The 24159-nt window shown below is 38.7% G+C and overlaps 2 protein-coding genes across 2 annotated transcripts in view; one reads left to right on the top strand and one right to left on the bottom strand.

Moving 5' to 3' along the window:
• LOC118798082 (long-chain fatty acid transport protein 1-like) overlaps nucleotides 1-12889 on the top strand; it is a 24741-nt gene extending 11852 nt beyond the window's left edge. Inside the window, exons 5-13 of the mRNA XM_036557415.1 lie at nucleotides 2384-2453; nucleotides 2726-2817; nucleotides 4757-4866; nucleotides 5331-5540; nucleotides 6540-6666; nucleotides 7295-7432; nucleotides 8086-8250; nucleotides 10233-10379; nucleotides 11629-12889. Of these exons, the coding sequence (XP_036413308.1) occupies nucleotides 2384-2453; nucleotides 2726-2817; nucleotides 4757-4866; nucleotides 5331-5540; nucleotides 6540-6666; nucleotides 7295-7432; nucleotides 8086-8250; nucleotides 10233-10379; nucleotides 11629-11786 (1217 nt within the window). The 3' untranslated portion in view covers nucleotides 11787-12889. The remainder of the gene's footprint in view (nucleotides 1-2383; nucleotides 2454-2725; nucleotides 2818-4756; nucleotides 4867-5330; nucleotides 5541-6539; nucleotides 6667-7294; nucleotides 7433-8085; nucleotides 8251-10232; nucleotides 10380-11628) is intronic.
• A 4753-nt stretch (nucleotides 12890-17642) lies between these two features.
• On the bottom strand, nucleotides 17643-23308 carry LOC118798389 (tripartite motif-containing protein 35-like). Its single transcript, XM_036557824.1, has 7 exons — nucleotides 22971-23308; nucleotides 22157-22252; nucleotides 20502-20732; nucleotides 20365-20387; nucleotides 20010-20128; nucleotides 19444-19619; nucleotides 17643-18312 (listed from the first exon to the last, which is right to left on the bottom strand). The coding sequence occupies exons 1-7, from the start codon at nucleotides 23178-23180 to the stop codon at nucleotides 17860-17862; spliced, it is 1308 nt and encodes a 435-aa protein (XP_036413717.1). The 5' UTR covers nucleotides 23181-23308; the 3' UTR covers nucleotides 17643-17859.
• Between the last annotated feature and the right edge of the window lie 851 nt (nucleotides 23309-24159).

Genomic DNA, 24159 nt, shown 5'->3' with positions numbered 1-24159 from the left:
AATTCACCCCTTAAGCCTGAAGTTCGGCGCACAGACTGCTGGTCACCATAGCAACATATACAACAGTCTTACCTAGCTAGTAGCTAACGAAACAGACTTATTTGCATTTATAATCACTCCAGCTGGTTTCCAGATACGTTTAATCTACAACGATAAACTGTGAAACACTAAAAAGTCATGAGGCTGAAGTCGCTTCTCCTTCACCAGCTTCTATTTCGTCTTTTGCCGTTCCACCTTAAACGGTGCCGCAGTTACATTCTGGCACCTCAGGCACCATTTAAGGTGGAACAGGAAAATTTGAACAAGAAGCTGGCGAATGAGAAGCGACTTCAGCCTCGTAAAAAGTTTCATGTTGAGAGACATTTTACAAGAAACCGTCTTACTTTTGAGGAAAAGTCTCCTGCTGGAGATGCGAGAAAAGTGGCAGTAGTTGAGCTAAAGCTTTAAGCCAGAGCTTTAAGAGCAAAGTAAGTCTGCATTTCTCTTTACGTTATATTTTTAGCCTATACTAGAACATCAGCACATACCGAGACATGTTTACAGCCAAGATGATTAGATGGACATGAAACATTGTGGCTCCCAAGGTGGTTTGATTTTTGTTGTAAGGACAAAATGGCTCTTCTTAACCTGTGGGTTGCCAACCCCCGGTCTAAGTGTTGATCCTGTCATCAAGATTTTGATCCCTGGTGATGCTACAGCCATCCTTGGCCGGGAGTCCAAGACAGCACAGTTGTCCTCGCTCTCTCTGGGTGGGCAGGATGGCCCCCCATCCGCCTCCCATCACTCAGTGTGATGCTAGCCAGTGCAGGTTTCTGTTAGCTGACGTAACAGATCTGGTGATTAGTGTTCTCCTCCGAGCGTGTTCAGCTGTCCAATGATGTTGCATTAGGTGCAGTTTGAAAAGATACGGTGGAACTTCACAGGTCTCGGAGGAAGGCTGCGTTTGCCTTCCCACCTCCTGGCGCTGGGGGTATCGTGTGACCCGTATCCGTGGGTGGAACTGGATACAACTAAATTGGGGAGAAAATTTGGAAAAAAATTCATAGAAACCTATGGAAGTCCTCAAAAGGAATGTAAGACAAACGTGTGTGTGTCCTCATACATGTATGTGTCTCTATTAGGGATGTAACAATATAACACAATGTACTGGTGTAACATACTGTGTTGTATTCACAGTGGTCTCATTACGAACCCCTGCTGCCATTTTGTGGACAAACTGGAACTGGATGAAGCCCAAGCAAAATAGGCCAGAATGACCGCAAAAAGACAAAAAGATGTGGACGCTTTAGGTACAGTCTACAGATAGTGCTGCGAGGAGAAGGTTAGCTGGATTGGTGGACTGGATCTGTATAACTTACAAATGCCACTATGTGGGATTTTACAAACACTAATAAAGGCGGCTGCTAAAACTGCTTATATCTCTCACATAATAAACAAATACGTACATATATATGAAGTTGAAGTTAGCCTGTTACTCGCCAGCTTCATATTCAAATTTTCCATTCCACCTTAAATGATGTTGCAATTACATTGAGGTGCCTTAAACATTGACTTTGAATTTCTGGCAAATAAGGTGCCAGCTTAAGCTTACTTCAATAAATACATTATTTTTCTTTAACCCCTTAAAATTCCAGGTTTATTATGTACTAACACTGCAAAAAATGGTATCTTGTCGAGTAAAATGATCTAAAATCTAGTCAATAAATCTATGTTTCTCCTGCTGAGATTGTTATAAGCTTGATTTAAGATTGTTTAACTAATTTTCAAGTATGTCTAAATGAAAATGTATGGTATTTCTTGATTAAGGATGCATTTATTAACCCCTTAAATAGCCAGGCCCCACTGGTGAGCCCAAAGTTTTATTATACACTTCTATGACCAAAAAATAGCTCAGCCAGTTTGATTGAGGTCCCTGTAGTTACTGAATAATAAGTCTTCACTGCAGAAAACGGTATCTTGTCAATGAAAATGATCTTAATTCTAGTTGATCTATCTAATATGTCCCATTTTGAGATGGATGTACTTATTTTAAGATTATTTAACATATTCCTAGACATTTTTATTGTTTTAAGTCATTTTATGAAGTAAAATTATCTCACTATGTTGCTTGTTTTAAGAAATGTGCTTGAAAGCAGTAGAATTATCTGCCTGTATAGTGAAATAATTTTACTTAATAATTAAAACAAGTAAAAACGTGAACATAACATGACATAAGGATGTTTTCAGGCACTGTTTATTTCTGCTGTGTAGAAAAACTAAGACCTGTCTGTTACATCGCTGGTCTTTATGTGTGTGTATTATTCCATGTGTTTAATTTAGTGTAATTGAGTGTGTGTGTGTGTGTGTGTGCGTGTGTGTGTGTGTGTGTGTGTTCTCTCTGTAGACAGGCTCTTCTATATCTACACCTCAGGCACCACAGGTTTGCCCAAAGCTGCCATTGTAGTCCACAGCAGGTCAGTGCTACTGGAGGCTCTTAGCACCTCACAACACAGCTGTACATATCTTTCTCTCTTGCTCCCTCTATTCTCTCTCGCTCTATTTTTTCCTAAATCTCAGGCCACAATGTCCCTGTTCAGAGGTCCACAGCACAAAAATAATCTGAACCTTATAGCCTTACATATAAATGTTACAACTTTAAAATGATGTTATTCTAATTTAGTACATTATATTATTTTTGCTACCCATGTGATATTATGTAATAATGTTTTTATTCTCTCATTTTCAGGTTTTACCGTATTGCTGCGTTTGGGTACTACTCCTTCAAACTGCGCCCCGACGACATCATGTACACCTGTCTGCCTCTCTATCACTCAGCAGGTGTGTGTGCATCCACTCACTGGCCACTTTATTAGAAACACCTACTTTATGCTTAAATTCACTGGCCACTTTATTAGAAACGCCTACCTTGTACTTCTACACACTGGCCACTTTATTAGAAACGCCTACCTTGTACTTCTATTCACTGGCCACTTTATTAGAAACACCTGCCCTGTGCTTCCACTCAGTGGCCACTTTATTAGAAACACCTACCTTGTGCATCCACTCACTGGCCACTTTATTAGAAACACCTACCTTGTACTTCTATTCACTGGCCACTTTATTAGAAACGCCTACCTTGTACTTCTACACACTGGCCACTTTATTAGAAACGCCTACCTTGTACTTCTATTCACTGGCCACTTTATAAGAAAAAACCTGCCCTGTGCTTCCACGCAGTGGCCACTTTATTAGAAACACCTACCTTGTGCATCCACTCACTGGCCACTTTATTAGAAACGCCTACCTTGTACTTCTACACACTGGCCACTTTATTAGAAACACCTGCCCGTGGCCACTTTATTAGAAATACCGACCTTGTACTTCTACACCCTGGCCACTTTATTAGAAACGCCTACCTTGTACTTCTACACACTGGCCACTTTATTAGAAACACCTACCTTGTGTTTAAATTCATTGGCCACTCTATTAGAAACACCTGCCCTGGGTTTCCACTCAGTGGCCACTTTATTAGAAACACCGACGTTATGCTTCCACTCACTGGCCACTTAATTAGAAACAGTACTGAGCTCCAACCACCTTATAGGTCAATGTACAATTACTGACTGTACTCCATGTGTTGCCTCACAGTTTATCAGCCTGTTGTTCAGATATTATTTGGTTAAGAGTCAGTTCTCGACACAGCAGTAACACTGACATGGTAGTGTGTGTGGTGCTGGTACGAGTGTATCAGACATAGTGGTGTTCCTGGTGTTTTCAGACACATCAGTGCTACCTCTAAGTTGAAAGTGGTCCACCACCCAAAAATATCTTGTCAAGAGCAGCTCTGAGGTCAAAGACTGAGGACTAGAGGATGGCTAACATAAACAGTTGGTAGAGCTGGTACAGTTGCTCTTCAAGCAAGAGACTGAGGCTTGATTACCCGGCCAGGCACATCACACACATCATACGGGTCCTCAGACAAGACTCATCACATTCTCCCACATATTCAACATGACTAAATGTATTATATGCGTAAATGTAAAAGTAAACTGCGCACTAATAGATGAGCCACAGTCTTCGAGGTGAAGTTATAAGAGAGGTGTTTCCAATAAAGTGGACGGTGTGTTTGTGTACATATGATGTAACGGCAGGAGTTTTGGAATAATTAATGTAGTGATTATGGTCACATGCATCATAGCACTAGTCGCAAAGAGACTGAAACGTCCACATTGTCCACAGAACAGTGTTTAACAAAATCCAGAAGTAAGTGGATTACACAAAGCTTTTGAAGTGTAATCGTTTTGGCAGTAGCTTTTTGTTTTGCTAGTTTTGCCAGTTTTACCCAAAAATGACCAAATGTGCTCCACACAGGTCACAGTAGTAGATTCTTCAGAGAACCTTGACATTTTAAAGTTAATTTAGTTGTATTAGAATTTAACAACTATAACACTTGCTGTAATACAATTTAGAGCAGAGTGAGTAATTACAAATAAAAATAATGTAAAATTTAGAGGTATTTTTCAGAAATATCAGCAAACCTGTAAATATCAGATATCAGTGTCCAGTGACTGAGTATTTAAATTTGCAAAGTGAGCTAAAACAGCTTATTAGAAGAAGCTTTTTAAATGCTTTAGTTCAACTTTGTGTTTTATTTATTTATTTATTTGTTTTTAATGGACAAACAGGCCGAGACTCCACACCCATGTTTTGTCCATGTGGTGTTGCCCACAAATCTGTGATCAGCCTATTAGCTGTGTCTTTGTCCTGTGTCTCCTAGGCAACATCATGGGGGTGGGTCAGTGTCTGGTTCACGGCCTGACGGTGGTGATCAGGAGGAAGTTCTCCGCCAGCCGGTTCTGGGACGACTGCGTCCGATACAACTGCACTGTAAGTGGCGTTTATGATGCACTGCTGATGTACATCACAAACCCCACATTATCACTTTATCACTCTATCGCTTATACCTCTTACATCACACTGCTGTGTTTTTACTGTATTTTTAATAAAATTTATGCACTCAAAGTTTTGATCGACTGATATGTGTTATCATCTTCTTTCCCTTAGACAGAAAACCTGCACTAAAATACTCCACTCTTAAATATTGAGCTCTCTAGCTACCTATTAAATTTTGATTTTATATATATATATATATTTATATATATATATAATATATATATATATATATTGTGTTAAAACTTTATGATGACCAGACCAATAGAAATTTGAAAAAATGGCCAAAACATTTTTGACTTTCAAATATTTTTTTCTTGTCCTGTAAATATACATAATATTCTGGTTTTTAGAACATAAATGTATTATTTACTCACCTCCACTCTGCACCATGTGTACAGGTGGTCCAGTACATCGGTGAAATCTGCCGTTACCTCTTATCCCAACCGGTGCGCCCTTCTGAGTCGAGCCACTGCATTCGGGTTGCCATGGGAAACGGGCTCCGCCCCAATGTGTGGGAGGCGTTCACCAAACGCTTCAATATAAGACAGATCGGAGAGTTTTATGGAGCTACAGAGTGTAACTGCAGCATCGCCAACCTGGACGGCAAGGTGTGTGTGTGTGTGTGTGTGTGTGTGTGTGTGTTCTTGTAGTGCTTGTGAGGACCCTATGTTCTCTATGATAGGACTATATGAAATTTTTGCTCAAGTGAGGACCAGCAAAATTGTGTTGTTTTCACCACAGTTACTTTTTTTATTTGAAAACTAAAAGAGCAGAAAATCTGTCTTTTGGATACTGAGGTTAAGGTTAGGGTTAGGTTTAGGTTTAGGTGTAGTATTATTTAGCTACAGTAACACAAAAATCAATAGAAACCTATGGACGTCCTCATATGTATAGCAAGACAAACGTGTGTGTGTGTGTATGTGTGTGGGGGATGCTGAGTCAGTTCTAGCCTAGTTAATTGTAGTTTAGTTCAATTTAAAAGTTCAAAATGAATTTAATTCACCTTAGAAGTTGAATTCATCTGTGGTTATGAACTGGTGTATGATTTCAAAAGTAAATAATTATTCATGCAAGAGTTTGTCTTTAATAACCTACTTTCCAAGCTGACATTGACCTATTAAAATCCATTTGGAGGTGGATAGATGAACATTTTGAAATAGGGGTGAGTGATGTGGAAAAGTATGAGATAATTGAAGAGATATTTTCATGAAGTATGATATTTAGTTTTTCTGAGGATTGAAAAACAGAAAAAAGCACCAGTTGTGCTGCATTTCATGAAATACTATCAAAAACTATGAATACAATGATTTTTGTTCAATGTTTTTTTCATTGTTTCACACACTGCACTAAATCCAATTCTGCTCTCTGTGTGATGAAAACCTGCTATTGGTCAGTTTTCTTTAACCACTGACAGTGGTTATGACATGCCCAGAAAAGTGTATTGTAATGTAATTTATTATAATATTGATAAATATTGTGATGTTGCCCACATTTGTTTGAAAAATGTTAGGACACATAAATACCCTTGTAGCTCTTGCAGCAATGTGTCACTCTTTACTGAGATTAAAGCCTCGTTTTTAAAGAACTTTTTTCTTTCCTTTGTCCAGATGGGGGCGTGTGGCTTTAACAGCGTGATCCTGCCTAATGTTTACCCCATCAGACTGCTGAAGGTGGATGAAGAGACCATGGAGCTCATCCGAGACAGCAGGGGGCTCTGTATGCCGTGTAAACCAGGTGAGGAACATACACACAATCATACACACGCCCATAGTTATAGGTGGGGGCTGTGGGGGCCAAGGCCACTTTGCTTGGAAGCAAAGCCCCCTGATTCCTGTAAAAAAGGAAAAATTCTCAGATACCAAGGAAAATAGTGCAGACTGAGCTCTTGTGCTCCTTAGATCATTGCAATTTTCACCAGACGATCTTACCAGCTATGCAAAAAGGCAACATTTGAAGACAGTATTATCTTGCCCACTGTTTCTCCTGAGAACATAGCTGAGCTGTGCTAGTTCATTTAGACCAGTGGTCACCTTCCCCTAGAGATCTGCCTTCCTTAAGGCTTCACCACCAATCCAAATCTAGAACACCTTGCTTAGCTTATTACGGCCTTCTGGAACCAATAATTAGATTGTTCCAGTGGGGCTGATTAGGGTTGGAGCTGAAGTCTGCAGAAAGGTAGATCTCCAGGAGCACTGAGTTAGACTGCTCATGTCACTCTTAAAAAAGATGGTGCTTCAAGGGTTCTTCAGTAAAGAAAATGGTTCTATATAGAACCAGGAAGACTCCAAGACCTCTTTGCATGATTAAAGGGTTCTTTGCATCATGAAAGGATTCCTCCAACTATAATATACGTGTCCTCTAGGTGAACCAGGGGTATTGGTTGGACGGATCAACCAGCAGGACCCCCTGAGGAGGTTTGATGGCTATGCTAATCAAGAAGCTACGAATAAAAAGATTGTGCACAATGTATTCAAGAAGGGTGACTCCGCCTACCTGTCAGGTACCAGCCCACATCTTTTCACCTTCACTTTTAGCACCATGCCATTCTTAAGTTTCCACTTCTTTTGCTAAGTTTTGTTTGCCTGGGTTTTTGTTTTTGTCAGTGCAGACCTACGCCATCTGCTGGTTGCTTTCAAAACATTTCGAATCCCCAATCATTTCACATATGGGGAAATTTTTGATAACAGATTGAAAAGTGCTGTAAGATTTTTAAGGTGATTAAGATTTGATGTAAGATTTTGAAAGTAATCAAGAAATTCAGTGAGACTTTCAAAATCCTACTTTGAGGCTTAATCAAGCAAGTTGTCTCTTGTCTGTAGTTTGCTTCTTTAGTTTTGTACTGAAGCTACAAGGCTATTGTAGCTAACCAGTAATGAAACCCCACCAGTAAATTTCAAGTAATTATACTCCAATTAGCACTGTGCCTACCTAATACCTAAATACCTAATACCTAAATCATTAAAACGTGCCTCAAAGTGAGTGCAGGTTTTCAGTAATCTCTCATAGACTTGTTTATGTGGTTTCTGACACTTTATAACATACTGACTGCATGAGGTTGCCATCCTTTACAAAAATGAAGGAAAACTGACTTTTGTCTAATCTGTTCTCGTAATAGTTGCTCAGTGTACCACGTTGTCCCTGTCGGCTTCTCAGGTGATTTGATGGTGATGGACGAACTGGGCTACATGTATTTCCGAGACCGCAGTGGGGACACGTTCCGCTGGCGAGGCGAAAACGTTTCTACCACAGAAGTGGAAGGAGTTTTGAGCTCTTTACTGAACCAGACAGACGTAGCAGTGTATGGAGTCTCTGTTCCAGGTCAGTGCAGGTCTTACAGCTGTCTGTAGGGCAGCAGAGCTGTTTCTAGAACACTCCACACACAAGTGTGTGTGTGTGCTCCGTTATAAGTACTCTGGCATAATGTGGCTGCCGCTTTCCATTGTTTTTTCATTTGTTTTGTTTTGTTTATGTGTATGTTTTGTTGTTTCCCTGCTGGCTGAGGAGTTTGCCATCATATCCACTGAGACAGCAGCCAAGAATGATTTTCCACCCATGGCTCAGAGGCTTCTTGGGCTGGCTGTTTGGGTGTCGGTATGTCACAGCAGCCTGGACCAGCCACTTGAGTGACGCTGTATTACAGCTACATGGCTGTCTGGGCTGGCTGCATGGACGACGCTGCACTGTAGCTGTGGGGCTGCCTGGAGCGGTAGTGCTCAGCAGCATGAACAGCGCTATGCTCCAGCTATGAAGCCTCTTGGGCCAGCTGCTTAAGCAAAATTGCAGCTATTTAGCGGCTGCTTGGGTGACACTGCATTCCAGCTATAAGGCTGCTAGGGCCTGCTGTTTGGGTGACACTGGATTGCAGCTATATTCGTGGCTAAGGACATTTTTGGCCTTCGAGGCTTCCTGGGATGGCCACCTGTGTGATGCACCATAGTTGCGAAGGAAGACTTGCCCCCGTGGCTAAGGACTCTTTCTGGGCTAACTAAGTGGCTCTATACCGTGGTCATACCCTCCCCACTAGCTGTGGAAACCGTGGAGTTGTGTTTGTGTGTGTGTTTTATCCATTGTTGATTACGTATCTTGTTACTTTCTGATAGTAAAGCACCTTTAAGCGTTGGAAAGGCGCTATATAAAATATGAATAAGGCGCTATATAAATAAAAGTGGTGATGATGATGATGATGATGATGATGACAGGATGATAGAAATGAAATACATCTTCATATTAAAATCAATGGTAGGGTAACTACCATTTGGAGGAAGAAGCTGTCCAGGGTGAAATGAAGATATAAATATATTTCCTCTCCTGATTATATGATGGAGCCAAATCTAATGTCAGCACATTTACTGAATGACTGTAGTGTAGTTCAATCTGAGATCACTGCACTGTCAGGACTTGTTCTTCCGGAAAGTTTTTGAGGGTCTGTTGATGTAATGATCTAATCATTGGATAAGAGTGATCTATGAATGTTTTAGGGTGAACAAGAAAGTTTTCTTTTTTCTTAAATCTTTTGAAGCTGAAAAAAAAGAAACCTTTGTTTTTGTCATTTACATACATCGATCTGTTCAGCAGTTTAGCTGGACCCATTCATTCTAAAGTTTTCTGAATGGCTGCTTTTTGAATGAGGCACGATACAGAGCAGCCAATCAAGACAGAGATCATTTACATATATCAGTTTTAAAAGTAAAGTGACACAGTTTATTACTATGTGATAAAGAGAGGTTGGGAAATGGTCACGTAAAAATAAACGTGGACTGTTTTGCTGCAGGTGGTTCAGTGGGTAGTGCTGTTGCCTCACAGTAAGAAGGGTCTGGGTTCAGTTCCCCGGCCGGGTGATCAGGGTCCTCTCTAAAGTTTCCATGTTCTCCCTGTGTCTGCGTAGATTTCCTCCCACAGTCCAAAGACATGCACTCAGGCCAACTGGAGAGGCTAAATTGCCCCTAGCTGTGAGTGTTAATGTCTGTGTGTCTGTCCTGCGATGGACTGTCCTGTCCAGGGTGTTTCCTGCCTTCCGCCCACTGAGCGCTGGGATAGGCTCCAGCACCCCCAGACGAATAAGTGGATTAGATGACGAATGAATGAATGTTTTTGGTGCATAAAAACACACAAATGTGGGCCAAAAGTGAACCTCAGGACAAAAAGTGCACATGTTGAATATGAGAACGATACATTGTGCAGTCTTAGTGAATGGTAAGGTGCCCTAGCTGAGGTCTTTGACTTTGTAAGGCATGTCAAGATTTGCAGTTATTCTCTCTTTCTAACTTTTTCTTCTCTTTCTCTTTCTTCCTTTTCTCCAGGTGTGGAGGGCAAGGCAGGTATGGCTGCCATCGCTGACAGCACAGGCAGCTTTGACTGTAAAACATTCTTGCAGGAGGTGCAGAAGTCCCTCCCCTCGTATGCCTGCCCTGTCTTCTTACGCCTTTCACCAGAAGTGGACACAACAGGTCAGAGAGAGAGCGAGAGATCATTCTATTGGTTCTGTCAGTTTTCCATTTAACACTACTGTAATGTTTACTATGTTGCATCACACTGCAGTATTTGCTTTCCTCAACTCAGACAACAGCTGACATGTTACACCTCCACACATCTCTTACTACGTCACTCATGTATAGGCATATAGCTCTGGTCGTCTTTACTGACGTGTGGTGTTTCTATTATCTTGCCCTGCACTTTATTAGTTAACACTGTTGCTGGTTATTGTGGACAAACACACATAGGTACCAACTCCAAATTGTTGTGTAGCAGTTAAGAACCTTGAATCTTGAATCTTCATAACTTTCTACAAACTTCCGGTTTTAGCTACTTTGTTCTTGCTCTGTGGATATTTCAATACGAAATGTAAAGAAAAATCTACTTGTTTTCACACTTCCCTCACAATTAAATGGTAAAACAAAGTTATTCAGTGTGGTTACATGTTTAAAGCTCCATTCTAGAGAAACTTTCAGAGTCAGAACTGTTCACAGTGGTGGTGATAGGAACCAGACGTCCGCCTCTAAAAGCTTCCTCACAGAAAGTTACTACGTAAAATGGTTATGAATTCATTGCCTGATGCCTGAGACACTGTTTTATGATAGTTTTTGAAAAAAATATTATGGTCTATAATTTGTATTCATGGGGGCGAGTTACATGAAAGGCACCGGAAGAGAAAATCGTCTCCAAAGAAAACATATTTTTTCACATTTATTCCTATGTTACCATGATCAACATTCCATATAAACACTCAGAAGGTTCACTGGTAGTTTTGGATTTCACATCAAACCACTCTGAAGGACTTTGTTTACATCTCAACTACTGAATTATGCAGAATCTTAAAAAAAAAAACATAAGAATTTCCATTCAAGACCTTTTGTATTCTTTGATCTATATTCAGGCCTTTAGTTCATTAATTTTATGTTTTCTTTAGGTCTTTAATTTTACACAAAAAAATCTAGCAAACTACAAGAGTTTTTTAATTTTCTTAGTTCTATTTTCTTAATTTCCATTTATATAAAAAAAGTCTGTTTTATTTTGTTGTGTTTTATTTTATTAAATATGCATTTAATATTTATCATTTTATGTTTCTAATTTTTATCACTGAGTGCATCAGGAGTTAATGAGCCTCCCATGTACCAAAGTTCTTTTCCTTGTCTCATTATTTTATATATATAAAAAATGTTTACAGAAAGGTCCTTACCATCTGTCATCCTCCTCCAGGCACGTTTAAGATCCAGAAGACGCGGCTGCAGAAAGAGGGATTTGACCCCCGGCACTCAAATGACCGGTTCTACTTTCTAAACAGCCGAGCGAGGCGCTATGAGCATCTAACAGAGGAACTATATAACTCAATCCAGGAGGGTAGGGCATCTTTATGAGAATAGACAGTGGTCAGTTGTCAGTAGTGCTGTGTACATTCTGTAATAACAAACCTGCTGTATTTCAGACTCGCTGCGGTCAGAGAGTAGTGTTGTGCAAAACACTCGAGGTAATTAGCAGCGAGTTATTTTTAGATCTAAACTAATGTCTGCCATCGCACACAGACAGTGGAATTAACAAAAGCTCTGTATTCTATAACTGTGGTCTGTGACTTTGGTGCTAACAACATGTGGTTGTCGTCCACAAAAGCTGATCAAATATTAATTTATTAATTATTTTGTGAAATTACATTTTTGTAAAATTCAAGAAAAAATATTGTGTTAAAATGTGAAATAAAAACAAATGTAATTGGAATTGCTATGCGAATGTAACACAGCCTTACCCACCGTGCCTTTGAGGCTCCGCTAGGCCTCCTTTCTACCTGTCTAAGGCCAAGTTTCTAAAGAATGTGCCATTTTATGCCATTTTATACAGGCAAAACAGAGAAGTGCCTAACTAATGCAAACCAGCAAGAGTATAACGATACACATATTTTCAGTTTTGATACGATTTTCAATTCTGACGTCAATGATTCAATTTGATTTTTTTATATTTTATATTTTATCTGTTAAAAAGGTCTCAAATCTACAGAGCTCTAATTCTGTTCTGCACAGATTATTATAGCTCAGATGAATGAAGGTTCTCCAATAGAACTTTATCAGTGCTTGCCGTGCCCCCCTCTAACAAAGTAAACCCCCAAAATCACAACCTCTAGACTTTCTAAGCTCTTCAGAAAAAAAATCAGTCATTTCAGTGAGGGTGTGGCCACATCATAAGCCCCACCCACTTTACTCTTATAGGCTGCAGCCAAATTACTAGTTTAGATCACTGACAGTGGTTTCCGATGGTCAATGAGATGCTCTGAAGAGAACCAGGGATACAGCAATACAGTTTTACTTCAACATACAGTCATTTCATATTCAGTTTTTGGTACTGTATTGAACTTGCAGTAGATAGAAACAAAGGCATCTAGACAAAAATCCAAAAAGAACCTGTGAACGTGCACCAACACTTCTTTTTGTAAGAGACAAGGATTTCAGGAAAGACCTTTGTTTAGAAAATTAGCAGAATAAACAGTCTGGAAAGCTTCACTGCCTCAGAATAAATCACTATTGAGCCTTAACTCCAGAGACGTATTCAGAGCCTCTGTGTCTGCACTGTAGGGTAGACTGCTTTTACAGTCATGATGTTTTGCTTCCTGCCCCTGCTAACTGTGTTTATTTCTCAGCACTGGATAAAAATCTCTTCATTGCAATGATTGATGTCATAGAGAAAACACTTTTGTTTTCCTAATGAACTCCTTTCAGTGGATGATGAGTTTAAAGAACCTTTGCAAAGTTTGAAGAACCTCCACATAGTGTAAAAGTCTAAAGTAGTAGTAAGTTCAATTTATAAAGCGCCTTTTTCAAACCCAAAGACACTTTAGATTGAGAAGTAAAACAACACAATAGGGGCTGCACAGACTAGCTGAATTGTGGACTTTACTGCTCGGCGATGACCCTTTAAGCTGACTAGTTGTTGATCACGTGATTATGACACTAACAACATGGATGCCTCAGAGAAGACAGCAGGTGAGGAGTCTGGTGATTTCTCTGGTTTCCTGAAGGCTAGCTATGCAATCCAGGGCTCGTTGGAAAGGACACGTCATGCTCTATTGACCTGTGAGTTTGGCTTTATTTCTAACATTTCTCAGCCAACCTACAGTGCTTCAAATTTTAGATTTTGAACGTTGTTGTTGTGGGCATAGCGTCCTATTATCCTGTAAAGTTTTAAGACAGTTACTCTTATTTTTGCCGACTTATGGTACTCTAAATTTCTCTGCCACTCCGGACCTCCGCCATGGCTGAGCATCATGGCAAGGACGCCTAGGGTGCGTCTAAGTCAGATACAAATTTGTGAGATTCTGGGGTCCGTATCTCTGGTTCCCTGAAGGCTAATAATGTGATCCAGGACTCGTTGGAAAGGGTAGAGCACGTCATGCTCTACTGACCTGTAGAGTTTGGCTTCATCACCAATTTTTAAAGTTGGATTTTAAAGTCACTTGTTGCGAAGCATTCCCTTCTCCTGTGGTTTTATTCATGACATCATCAGTGACTAGTCAACTCGACTTTCATCGCATAACTGTCGACTTTAAGAAATATGAAGTCGTGCAACCCTACAACACAACACCACAACCCTTAGACTTGGAGGGACACTCTTAAAAAAGATGGTTCTTCAAAAGCTCTTCAGTAAAGAAAATGGTTCTATATAGAACCTTAAACACTCAAAGAACCATTTGCATGATTAAAGGGTTCTTTACACCATGAAATGGTTCTTTAGATGATGGAAAATGTGCATGAATGTGTTATAGACAGTTCTATATAGAACATTTTTGAAAAGGGGTCTATTTAGCACCCAAAAGGGTTCTATTGTTACAAGCTTGACATCATAACAATAGACGAATAGACTTTTGGGTGCTATATGGAACCATTTTCAAAGAGGTTCTATATAGAGCCATCTACAGCACATTCTCCTTCAGTCTGAAGAACCATTTCATGATTTCATCATGCCAAGGGTTCTTTGAGTGTTCATGGTTCTATATAGAACCATTTTCTTTACTGAAGAGCTCTTGAAGAACCATCTTTTTTAAAAGTCTAGAAGAATAGTGAGCAGTACAGAGGAAGGTTTTGAGTTGAGCTTTAAAGAAAGAGAAGGTAGAGGAGTCACCAAGAGATTTTGGGAGAGACTTCCAAAGTTTAGGAGCAGCAGCACTTCCGCTAATTGACGTAAATGTTGTGGTGGGACTCCAAGAAGTCCAGTGCCAGACGATCTGAGGGAGCGAGAGGGACAGTAAGGATGAAGGACCTCACTGAGGTATGAGACCACGAAGGGCGTTGAAAGTTAGTGAGACAAGTTTGTACTTGATACAGTGAGATATCGGTAAGAGATATTGGTAGGAGATATTGATGAAGCTGTTGGAGGACAGGGGTAAAAGTGAGGACTGGCTGTTGAGTTTTGAATGAACTGAAGCCGGTTGGGAAGTTTAACAAGAAGACCTTTAAAAAAGGAGTTTCAGGGAAGCTGAATAGCAATCAAAGATTTTTTTTTTCCTAGAACTGTACGAAAAAAAAAAAAAACAAGAACCAGTTAGAAATCTATGCCTGATTCTATGCCGGATCATGTCTCAGAATGACTAGTAGGTTACTCATATCGGACCACTGCAAACACTTAAAACGTAATGTTGTTAGATAAAACCAAAAATAGGTCATTAGAGCTCTATAACAGCCAAACTATGACGAGACTGAGGTTGATCCCATTGTTACAATACTGTGCTGTGGTTGGTGTCATGTAGTGGGTAACACCTCTGCCTTCTACGCTGTGGACTGGGGTTCAGTCCCCACCTGGGTAAACACCCTACACTATACCAATAAGAGTCCTTGGGCAAGACTCCTAACACTACCTTCGCCTACCTGTGTAAAATGATCAAATTGTAAGTCGCTCTGGATAAGAGCGTCTGCTAAATGCCGTAAATGTAAATGACCACTGCTCTATGAAACAGCTGCATATTCTATATAAGCTCTTTGCTTTGTACTGTGAATGACGGTGTTTGGGTCAATTCCCTTACAGTTTCAGTTCAGCTGACCATATCAAATTCATCTCATAACTGACATTTACTGATGCATTTAATTTATTTGATTTCACCTTTGAAATGAATGTATTTCCTGATTCATCCATGAACTTTGGTAAATTACTCCAGTCCTGATGAATAACTTGAGTAATGATGATGATTCTGTTTAATGTTCAGTTAACCAAGTGCCTTATGGTTATAAAATGCTGGTACCACTGATCAGAACTCTGGTCTAATTTCTCAAATAATTCACTGATAGAACTTTTACACTCTGCTGTAGACACTGTGATGGAAACTGGAATCTTCTATTAGTAATAAACTGGACATAGATGAAGAACAAACTGACCTACTGTGTCTGATTTGTCCTCTTCTTTAGTTTGTTTTAATGTAAATGATGTGAAAGTGAAACTGTGGACAAATAAAAACTCCTGAACACTCAAATCACATTTCTGCTCTTATTTGTCATGTACTGTAAACCAACCTTAATGTATGATAGTGTATGAGAGCTGGTGTCTCATTGAGCATCCTACTGTACGTACACTGTTAGAAATAAAGGTACATTTTTCGTTCATCAAGGTACAAACAATGTAAATGTTCCCTCAGAGGTACAACAGTGGTTTTAAGGTCTGATTGTGAACCTTAAATAAGTTTTTCCAGGTGAAAAGTTCGTATTTGTACCTTTTCATAACCGAATGTTTTAAAACAGAACAGTAAAATAAAAGCCTGGAGACGAGACGGGGTGTGTGGAGTCAGTACAGCTTAGAACATATCATTTCAGTGGATTAGGGTTCAGTTATGTTCCCTGACTAAAGGGACTGAGATGGACCCTTGAGGGTTCCACCCCAGTGACAAGAGGGGTGCTGACCCAGTGACAGTTTACTATTTTTATTTCTGAGAGTGCATACAAATAATGATAATTATGAATGAAATATATAGGCTTCTCTTTAAATTAAAAGTTCATTTTTGCCAGTCATTTTGCATAAAGTGTACTTGGTGGACAGTGTATATTTATTATATTTCAAAAGGCTGTTAATCTGGACAGTATATGTTTATATGTGCAGAAAAACACTAATATTAGAATACATTTGATTAATTTGAATACAGTAAGTAGTGGTTTTACGCATGTCCGCTTAAACATTTCCAAATGTCTCCTCAAGGAAGCCCAGTATTACTTGTAGTTATTATCTAGTATTTGGTTTATCTAATTATTAATTCATTATATTATCCATATGATATCGGTAAGTGTCCAGGAGAAATCTGGAAGTACTTTTTTTTGAAAGTAAGAAAAACTTCATTTATACTTTTATATATATATATATATATATAAAATATATACAGGCAAAAACACACTCACTGCTGAGGTTAATGGTTTTAAACTATTTACTTAAATGCCCAATACAGCATTTTATTACTAAATGAAGTTATGTAATACTGGAGTTTGGGGGAGGAACATGTGTTCCTGTGACAAAGTGTTTACAATCCCCACCACCATCCCATCTCCTCCCTGTTCCTCAGTCCTGCATCAGTCCTACTACAGCTATGAGGGACCTTCTAGCTACAGGCAGGAACTGCCCAGAACTCCAGCCCAAGTTCCCCCCTCCCTCAATTAGTCTCATACTTCCACCGCCATGTTGAAGGCACGGTCTGAAATCACAAATATGTATTATGTAAAGTCAGTTTCTAAAAATACAAATATATGAATGTTAACATGTTTCATTTGTTGTATATTATGGAGACGATGCATATTTTAAACTTTTACAAATAATATACAACAAATGAAACATGTTAACATTCATATATTGGTATGATTAAAGGGTTCTGTCCATAATGAAAGGGTTTTTTTTTAGAATGTGCTGGAGATGATTCTATATAGAACTTGTTTGAAGGACAGTGGGAATCCCCATCCACATCACCTGGGGAGCAGTTGGGGGTTAGGTGTCTTACTCACGGGCACTTCAGTCATGTACTGTCAGCTCAGGGGATCAAACCGGCGACGTTCCAGTCACAAGGCATGTACCCTAACCTCCAGCCCATGACTGCCCCCTTTTGGGTGCCATATAGAACTCCATCAATCTGAAGAACTCTTTCATGATGGAAACACCCCTTCAATCATGCAAAGGGTTCTTTGAGTGTTCATGGTTCTTCATAGAACCAGTTTCTTTACTTAAGAACCCTTGAAGAACTATCTTTTTTAAGAGTGTAACTAGATTAGATAACTCAAAATAATACTTATTTTCAACATGAAGCATAATTTGTATAGCACCTTTTTCAAACGCAGAGTCAATTTACAATAACAGCAGTGTGATACAATTACATGAACACTGCACACATCACAAATAATAGTAGCTGCTGCTAAACAATAACAAAAACATATTTTGAAATAATGGAACACTAAAATAAAATAACATAGAACATTAAAATGTAAGCTATTCTGTATGATTAGACATTTCCTCAGTGACCTTGTAATCTTCCTCCTCCTCCTCCTCACCAGGTAGCTCATGTTTCTCTATGACCACTGAAACACTCTGGGGTAGAAGCACCAGAGGTCGTGTTGGGCAGATGCTCTCGAAGTACGGCAGCAGCGCTTCACTGAAAGTGTGTGAGAATGTGTAGAGGTGGGTTTCACTGTCTGGATCCACGAAACTCACGTGCCCACCCTTCCAGTCTACACACACTCTGATTCGTCGAGGCCTGTGCCCGTTAAGCTCCAGTCGCTCACATGGCGATGTCATTGCGTGATACTCGTCATCCCGTAGGCTGATGGTCCAAAGTCCCTCCTCTGGACACGCCTCATACATCTCTCCTCGCTTGACAGACACTGCGGCCACACCTAGAGTCCAGTTGGAGCTTTCCCCCACCTCCACAACCCAGGAGTATGGCTGCACAATGCCATTGACACGATTAATCATCACAATGTTGGGAAAGGAAAAAGAAAAAAAAATCAAATGAGAAATAGCAAATCATATTGCATGATGTCATCGGTCACTTCACACTGCTTAAAATTTCAGCACCCCCAACTTAAAACACCTTCCCACTTCCCTGGCTGATACTTTACAGATATTTTCCCAAAGCAGGTTCAGATTTTATAGTGTATTCCAGGGGTTGCAACCCAAATGTTAAGAACAGCCATTTTTTTCCTTTCAACAAAAATCAGTCCACCTGGGAGCCACAGGTGGATTGATTATATCCATTTTACCATCTTGGCTGTAAATATATGTAAGTATGTGCCAATGTCCTAGTATAAGCTAAAAAATATAATGTAAACAAAAATGCAGACTTACTTTGCTTTGCTTTAAGCTTCAGCTCAACTATAGTCACTTTTCTTGTATCTCTGGCAGGAAACTTTTCCACAAAAGTAAAACATTTTCTTGTAAAATGGTCGATTTTTATGAGGCTGAAGTCAGCTTCTTATTTGCCAGCTTCTTGTCTGAATTTTCCCGTTACACCTTAAATGGTGGATACAGATGGCTGCATACATATTTTCCATTCCACCTTAAACGGTGGATACCGATGGCTGTGGCATTGCAGGGAACCGAAATCATAAACTCCCAGTGATGGTTGTGCCACTTGGGAACCCAGCACAATCTTGAAAAAGTTCATAGATCTGGTAATCTTAGTTTCCTGCTATCCAAGTCTGAGTGGTGATAACATTCTCTAATAAACTGGAGTTTGTTCATCCCAAACGATACACATTGTTCACATATTAAATTTACCAGATTCCCATGACTGACCACATGCAAAAGTTAAGATTTGGTGGTGTGACAGTTTTCTGGCTTTACGAGTTAACAAGTACTGTTCAAATGCACTGCAATGAGTTTTAAGAGGAACCAAGATTCAAAAGGAGAACCCATCTTCCACTGGGTCTTCTTTGGGACAGTGCAGTGAAGGAATTCGCTTGAAGTGAACCAACAAGTGTAAATCATTTTAGACAAAATAATGCAATGTTCACCAATAAAATTTAAAATAAATCAGAAGGCCTACCACATAAAAATGTATCAGTTTAGCCTTACCCAGGACTGTTGACTGTAGGTGGTGTCCTCTGTCCCCAAGACACAGGCGTAGGGGCTGAAACGCTCAGGGATGCTGGGGAGGGACAGCTGCTGTCTTTCTTTATACTGGACCTGATTGAGATCAGGTGATACAGAGAAGGAGGTAGAGGCAGAGTTTGGGTCCAGAGTTACTGGAACTGGATAGAGAGAAAAAAACAGAGATGAAGAGGGAGGAAAAAAATGAAGCTTGATAGAATGAGAGTTTGGCAGATGTGAAATAAACAACAAACATATTCAAGTACAAAATCTAATTTACACAGTAAACTACACCAAATGTAGTTGATCTATCAAGGCATCTTTGGTGTCAGACGTTGGCTTCTTTAGTTTTACACTGGAGCTATTAAGCTAACGTCGCAGATACCCCCCACCAATTGGCAGACCCCTAACCATCAAACCCTTGCCTCAAATCACCAAGTAATGTCAAATATATCATGAGCTTTCACTGAATGACAGACTGTAATCTATAAAAATGGGCAAAACTAATGCCCAACTATTGCTTTAATTCACATACATACACACACACTCACAGTAGGGAGCTGTCTCCAGCATCTTCTCCCAGACTTTGAATCTCAGGTTTCCCACATGTTTAGGAACATCTATCAGTGTCCTAAAGATCTTCTTTGGCCTTTTCTGACACTCCCACACTCTAGAAATAACAGCCACATGTCAAGATGAAGAAAAGCTGCAACAAGAAGAAATGGATAAGAATAAAAAAGCTTATGAAGTGCTGGATAAGGACTGGACACAACCATTAAGTAAGGACTGATAGAGGTCAGAGAGGTCCAGTACAAGTAGAAATAGATACTACAAGTGGACACAGTCCAAAATAGTCCATAATAGGAAGAGGTGATTAGACAGTATTTTGTACTGCAGGTAGGATACCTTTTGATCGTGCCCTCATATTTCTAAAACAGACAGAAAACACATTAAATACAGTCAATACTGCATATCTAAGCAGATAAAAAGCATATTTCAGTTCTTGATAGATAGATAGATATATAGATAGATCTGTTCCACACCTCCCGAAAGTCCACATCATCTGCATCCATCACTTTCTCTACTGCTCTGATTGTGTCTGATATAAACTCGATAATTTCCTCCACTCTCTCACTCCGCTCCTTTGCCTTCTTCTTCTTCGCCTCCTCTTCCTCCCTCAGTGAAGTGATCCTGGACTCCTCTTCTTCTCTGAGGAACTGATGAAGCTTCTCAAACTCCTCCTTTATCTGCCTCTCTGTCTGCTGGGCCTGGCACTGTGGAACATTTACACCAAACTGCATCTTACTGTTTGTCGTTAAGGATAATTGTGAGTTACTATCATTAATCAGCAGATTATAAATTAGAGAGGAACTGCGCTTTGAAAACTTTGTACCAGGCAGAACATCTGTAAAACTAGTGCAAAGGTTCAGTTTGTTTTTTATTTAAGTGAAAACAACTTAACACATCCTCTACATGCTACAAACCTAAATACAGCTTTTTTGTATTTATCTATAATGTTTGTGTAATATTTGTATAATATTTTTAGTGTACATATTTTAGTGTATTATTTATTTATTTTTTGCTGTGTTTAACATTTCTGGCAGAAAAAAAGGAAAATTAGCCTTAAGGTCTGCACAGACCACATTTTTGCTTTTAAGAATTTTTTGAAAACATACAATTTTGCAAATACACAGTATTTGTACAATAAATGTGCAGGAGTGAGATTTCCGTAGAGGATGTGTTTACTTAGAGAATCAACAAAAATATGGCCAAAGGTGGTAAACATGTTTGTAATCATAGTTAAATCTAGGATGAGTATCTGGTAATGTATAATATTCTTATGTAACAGTAGTGTAGGAGTTTAGCACTTGGTTGTATATTATACTGCAATACAGCAGTAGTATATGGGCATAGTAATTGTGTATTATATTGTAATAAACAGTAGCATATGGATTTAGTAACTGGTTGTTTATTATATTGTAATAAAACAGTAGTGTATGGGTTTCATATTTGGTTGTGTATTAAACTGCAATAAAACAGTAGTACATGGATTTAGTAATTGGTTGTTTATTATATTGTAATAAAACAGTAGTATATGGGTTTCATACTTGCTTGTGCATTGTACTGCAATAAAACAGTAGTATATGGGTTTCATACTTGGTTGTGTACTATACTGCAATAAAACAGTAGCATATGGATTTAGTAATTGGTTGTTTATTATATTGTAATAAAACAGTAGTATATTGGTTTCATACTTGGTTGTGTATTATACTGCAATAAAAAAGTAGTATATGGATTTAGTAATTGGTTGTTTATTACATTGTAATAAAACAGTAGTATTTGAGTGTAGTACTTGATTATGTATTATATTGCAAAAAAAGTAGTGTGTTGGGTTTAGTAGGGTTTAGTAATTAGTTGTGTATTATATTGTAATATAACAGTAGTTTACATGGCTTAGTATCTGGTTGTATACGATACTGTATAGTATATGTACACTGTATGTGTATGTGATAATGAATAAAGAATAATAGTAAATTATGGGTTTTGATACTTAACTGTGTATGATCATGTGAAGTGTATGTACATAGTATGAATATGTGATAATGTATATGTAGTATAACTGTAATGTATGGGGATTTAGAGGTTGTCTGTTTATGATATTGTAATATACCAGTAAGTAGTGTTTGGGGCTTCATACCTGGTTGTGCTCGAAGGCTGATTGACAGGTGTTGTTGATCAGCTCACATTTACATGCTCTCTTCTGTAACATATTCACTGATCTCTCCAGCTCCCCCTATGGAGCACACAGAGGAACTGCACTTTAAAGAAGGCACACACATAACTGAGACACACATAAGACACACATAACTGGTAAAGAGATATTTGGTATTTATTAAACCTTTATTATGCTGAAGTATAGAATACCTGCTGGCATACAAGTATATAATAACTGGTAAATAGATATATAACACTGGGTATATAGGTATGTCATGCCTAGTATACATTGTAACAGTCTGAATAAAAATATGATACATCTAACAAATACAAATTGTTAGCTATATATGTATATAATATATGGTTATCTTGGTCTTTTGCTACTATTAAAAAACTCAGTTAGTACTTTCTTTGGTGTTAGTCCAGTAGACAGAGTTGTGGAAGTTATTGTGGAAGTCATTGTGTGTATATATAAAAATATGTGTATGTATATATAAAAATATGTGTATGTATGAAAATAAGTACACATTCTCTCCAGAGAGCACATTTCTGCACACTTTAATGCAAAATTACTGTTTATTTGCTGAAGTTAATTGTAAAATAATATATAATAAAATGTGGCCTGTACAAATGTTATGGCACATTTTATATTGTGTGTTTTTTTTCCCAATATGTTAAAACATATGTGTTCTCTGTAGAGGATGTGTTAAATTATTTTTACACATTTTAACAAAATGTAATTTTACCCTGGGTGCACAAACTTTCGCATATGACCGCATATATATGCGTTATCCTACCTTGCAGTCGTGCACTGCCTCCTCTATGGGATAAACTCTGTGCCCATCATGTGTGTGTGATTCTCCACACACACAGCACACCGGCACCAGGTCATCCAGGCAGAAGAGGGAGAGAGTCCGATTGTGATGCCCACACAGAGAGCACTCTCCTGGGCAGGGAGACCCACTCTCTCCCCTGGCCTGGAGCTCAGCCTCCAACACTGACTCCATTCAGGATCAGATAATTGTAGGAGCACGTAAACACAGCAAAGTAGGAGAAATAGTGCCAAATGAAGGACGTGAGGTAGAAAAAGAGAAAAGCAAAGAAAGAGGAATATAGGAAAGATGAAAGAAGAGAGGAGAGTGAGGAGAAAGTAAAGAGAGAGTGAACACTGAGCTGAAATTTGAGCTGAAACTCGAAGACACGTGAGAGAGGAAGGGAATGTGGATATGTGTGTGTGCATGGGTCAGCAGAATTGTGTAAGCTGTATTTAGAAGGTAGCAGATTTGTTTTATCGCCCTCTTAATGACTTTTGCACTGTTTTATGAGAACTGCTTAGGAACATGATTTTCACTTGATGCTGTGTTTCAGAAGTCCTCTAATGAACATGTATAGTCCTGTAGCAAACAGAAGCAATGCATATTTATTAGTGTATAAGCCATATAGCATAGAAAGCATGAACTATTTCATTATTAAATGAAATAGTGGATGATATTCAATATAAATATTAAGGGTTTCATTTATGAATTCATTACCGGTCAAGACTTAATTAATTCCACTAATACCAATGCTTTTATTTAAAAGGTTAAAGGCTTCAATCAATTTTTGTGTAGAGTTTATAAATACAGTCAAAAGTTTAAAAGTTCAAAAGCAATCATATATGTGATAATTAAAAAATGTATATACTGTAATAATTCATACATATTTAAATATTACAACATATTCACCCAAACGTAGTTTAAGAAATTTTATTCAATATGTCAAGAATTATTGTGAAATTATACTGTAATTATGTGTGGTAATATCTTTTTGTAAAGTTATCTGAGGCATTCTGGATATTAATTTTATTATTACCTACTTCTTAACGCTATACAGCTTTTTCAGTTATTTTAGAATCTCCTAAAGCTCTAATATTTAAACTCATCTAAACCTGTCAAGTTGTTCAGGTGACCATATAATACCCTTTATGCACTTATCAGCAACTAGCTT

The sequence above is a fragment of the Colossoma macropomum genome, unplaced genomic scaffold (genome assembly GCF_904425465.1).
Source record: "Colossoma macropomum unplaced genomic scaffold, Colossoma_macropomum, whole genome shotgun sequence".
Classification (NCBI taxonomy): domain Eukaryota; kingdom Metazoa; phylum Chordata; class Actinopteri; order Characiformes; family Serrasalmidae; genus Colossoma; species Colossoma macropomum.
Note: the sequence above shows the minus strand (reverse complement) of the source record. Positions and strands in the feature narration are given on the sequence as shown.

Excerpts from the sequence above, each read along its gene's own strand:
- LOC118798389 (XM_036557824.1), bottom strand. The coding sequence starts at position 23,180 with ATGGAGTCAGTGTTGGAGGCTGAGCTCCAGGCCAGGGGAGAGAGTGGG. Across the intron at positions 22,253-22,970 it reads AGGCAGTGCACGACTGCAAG|GGGGAGCTGGAGAGATCAGT; the intron begins GTAGGATAACGC and ends TGTGCTCCATAG. Across the intron at positions 20,388-20,501 it reads ATGATGTGGACTTTCGGGAG|AAATATGAGGGCACGATCAA; the intron begins GTGTGGAACAGA and ends TGTCTGTTTTAG.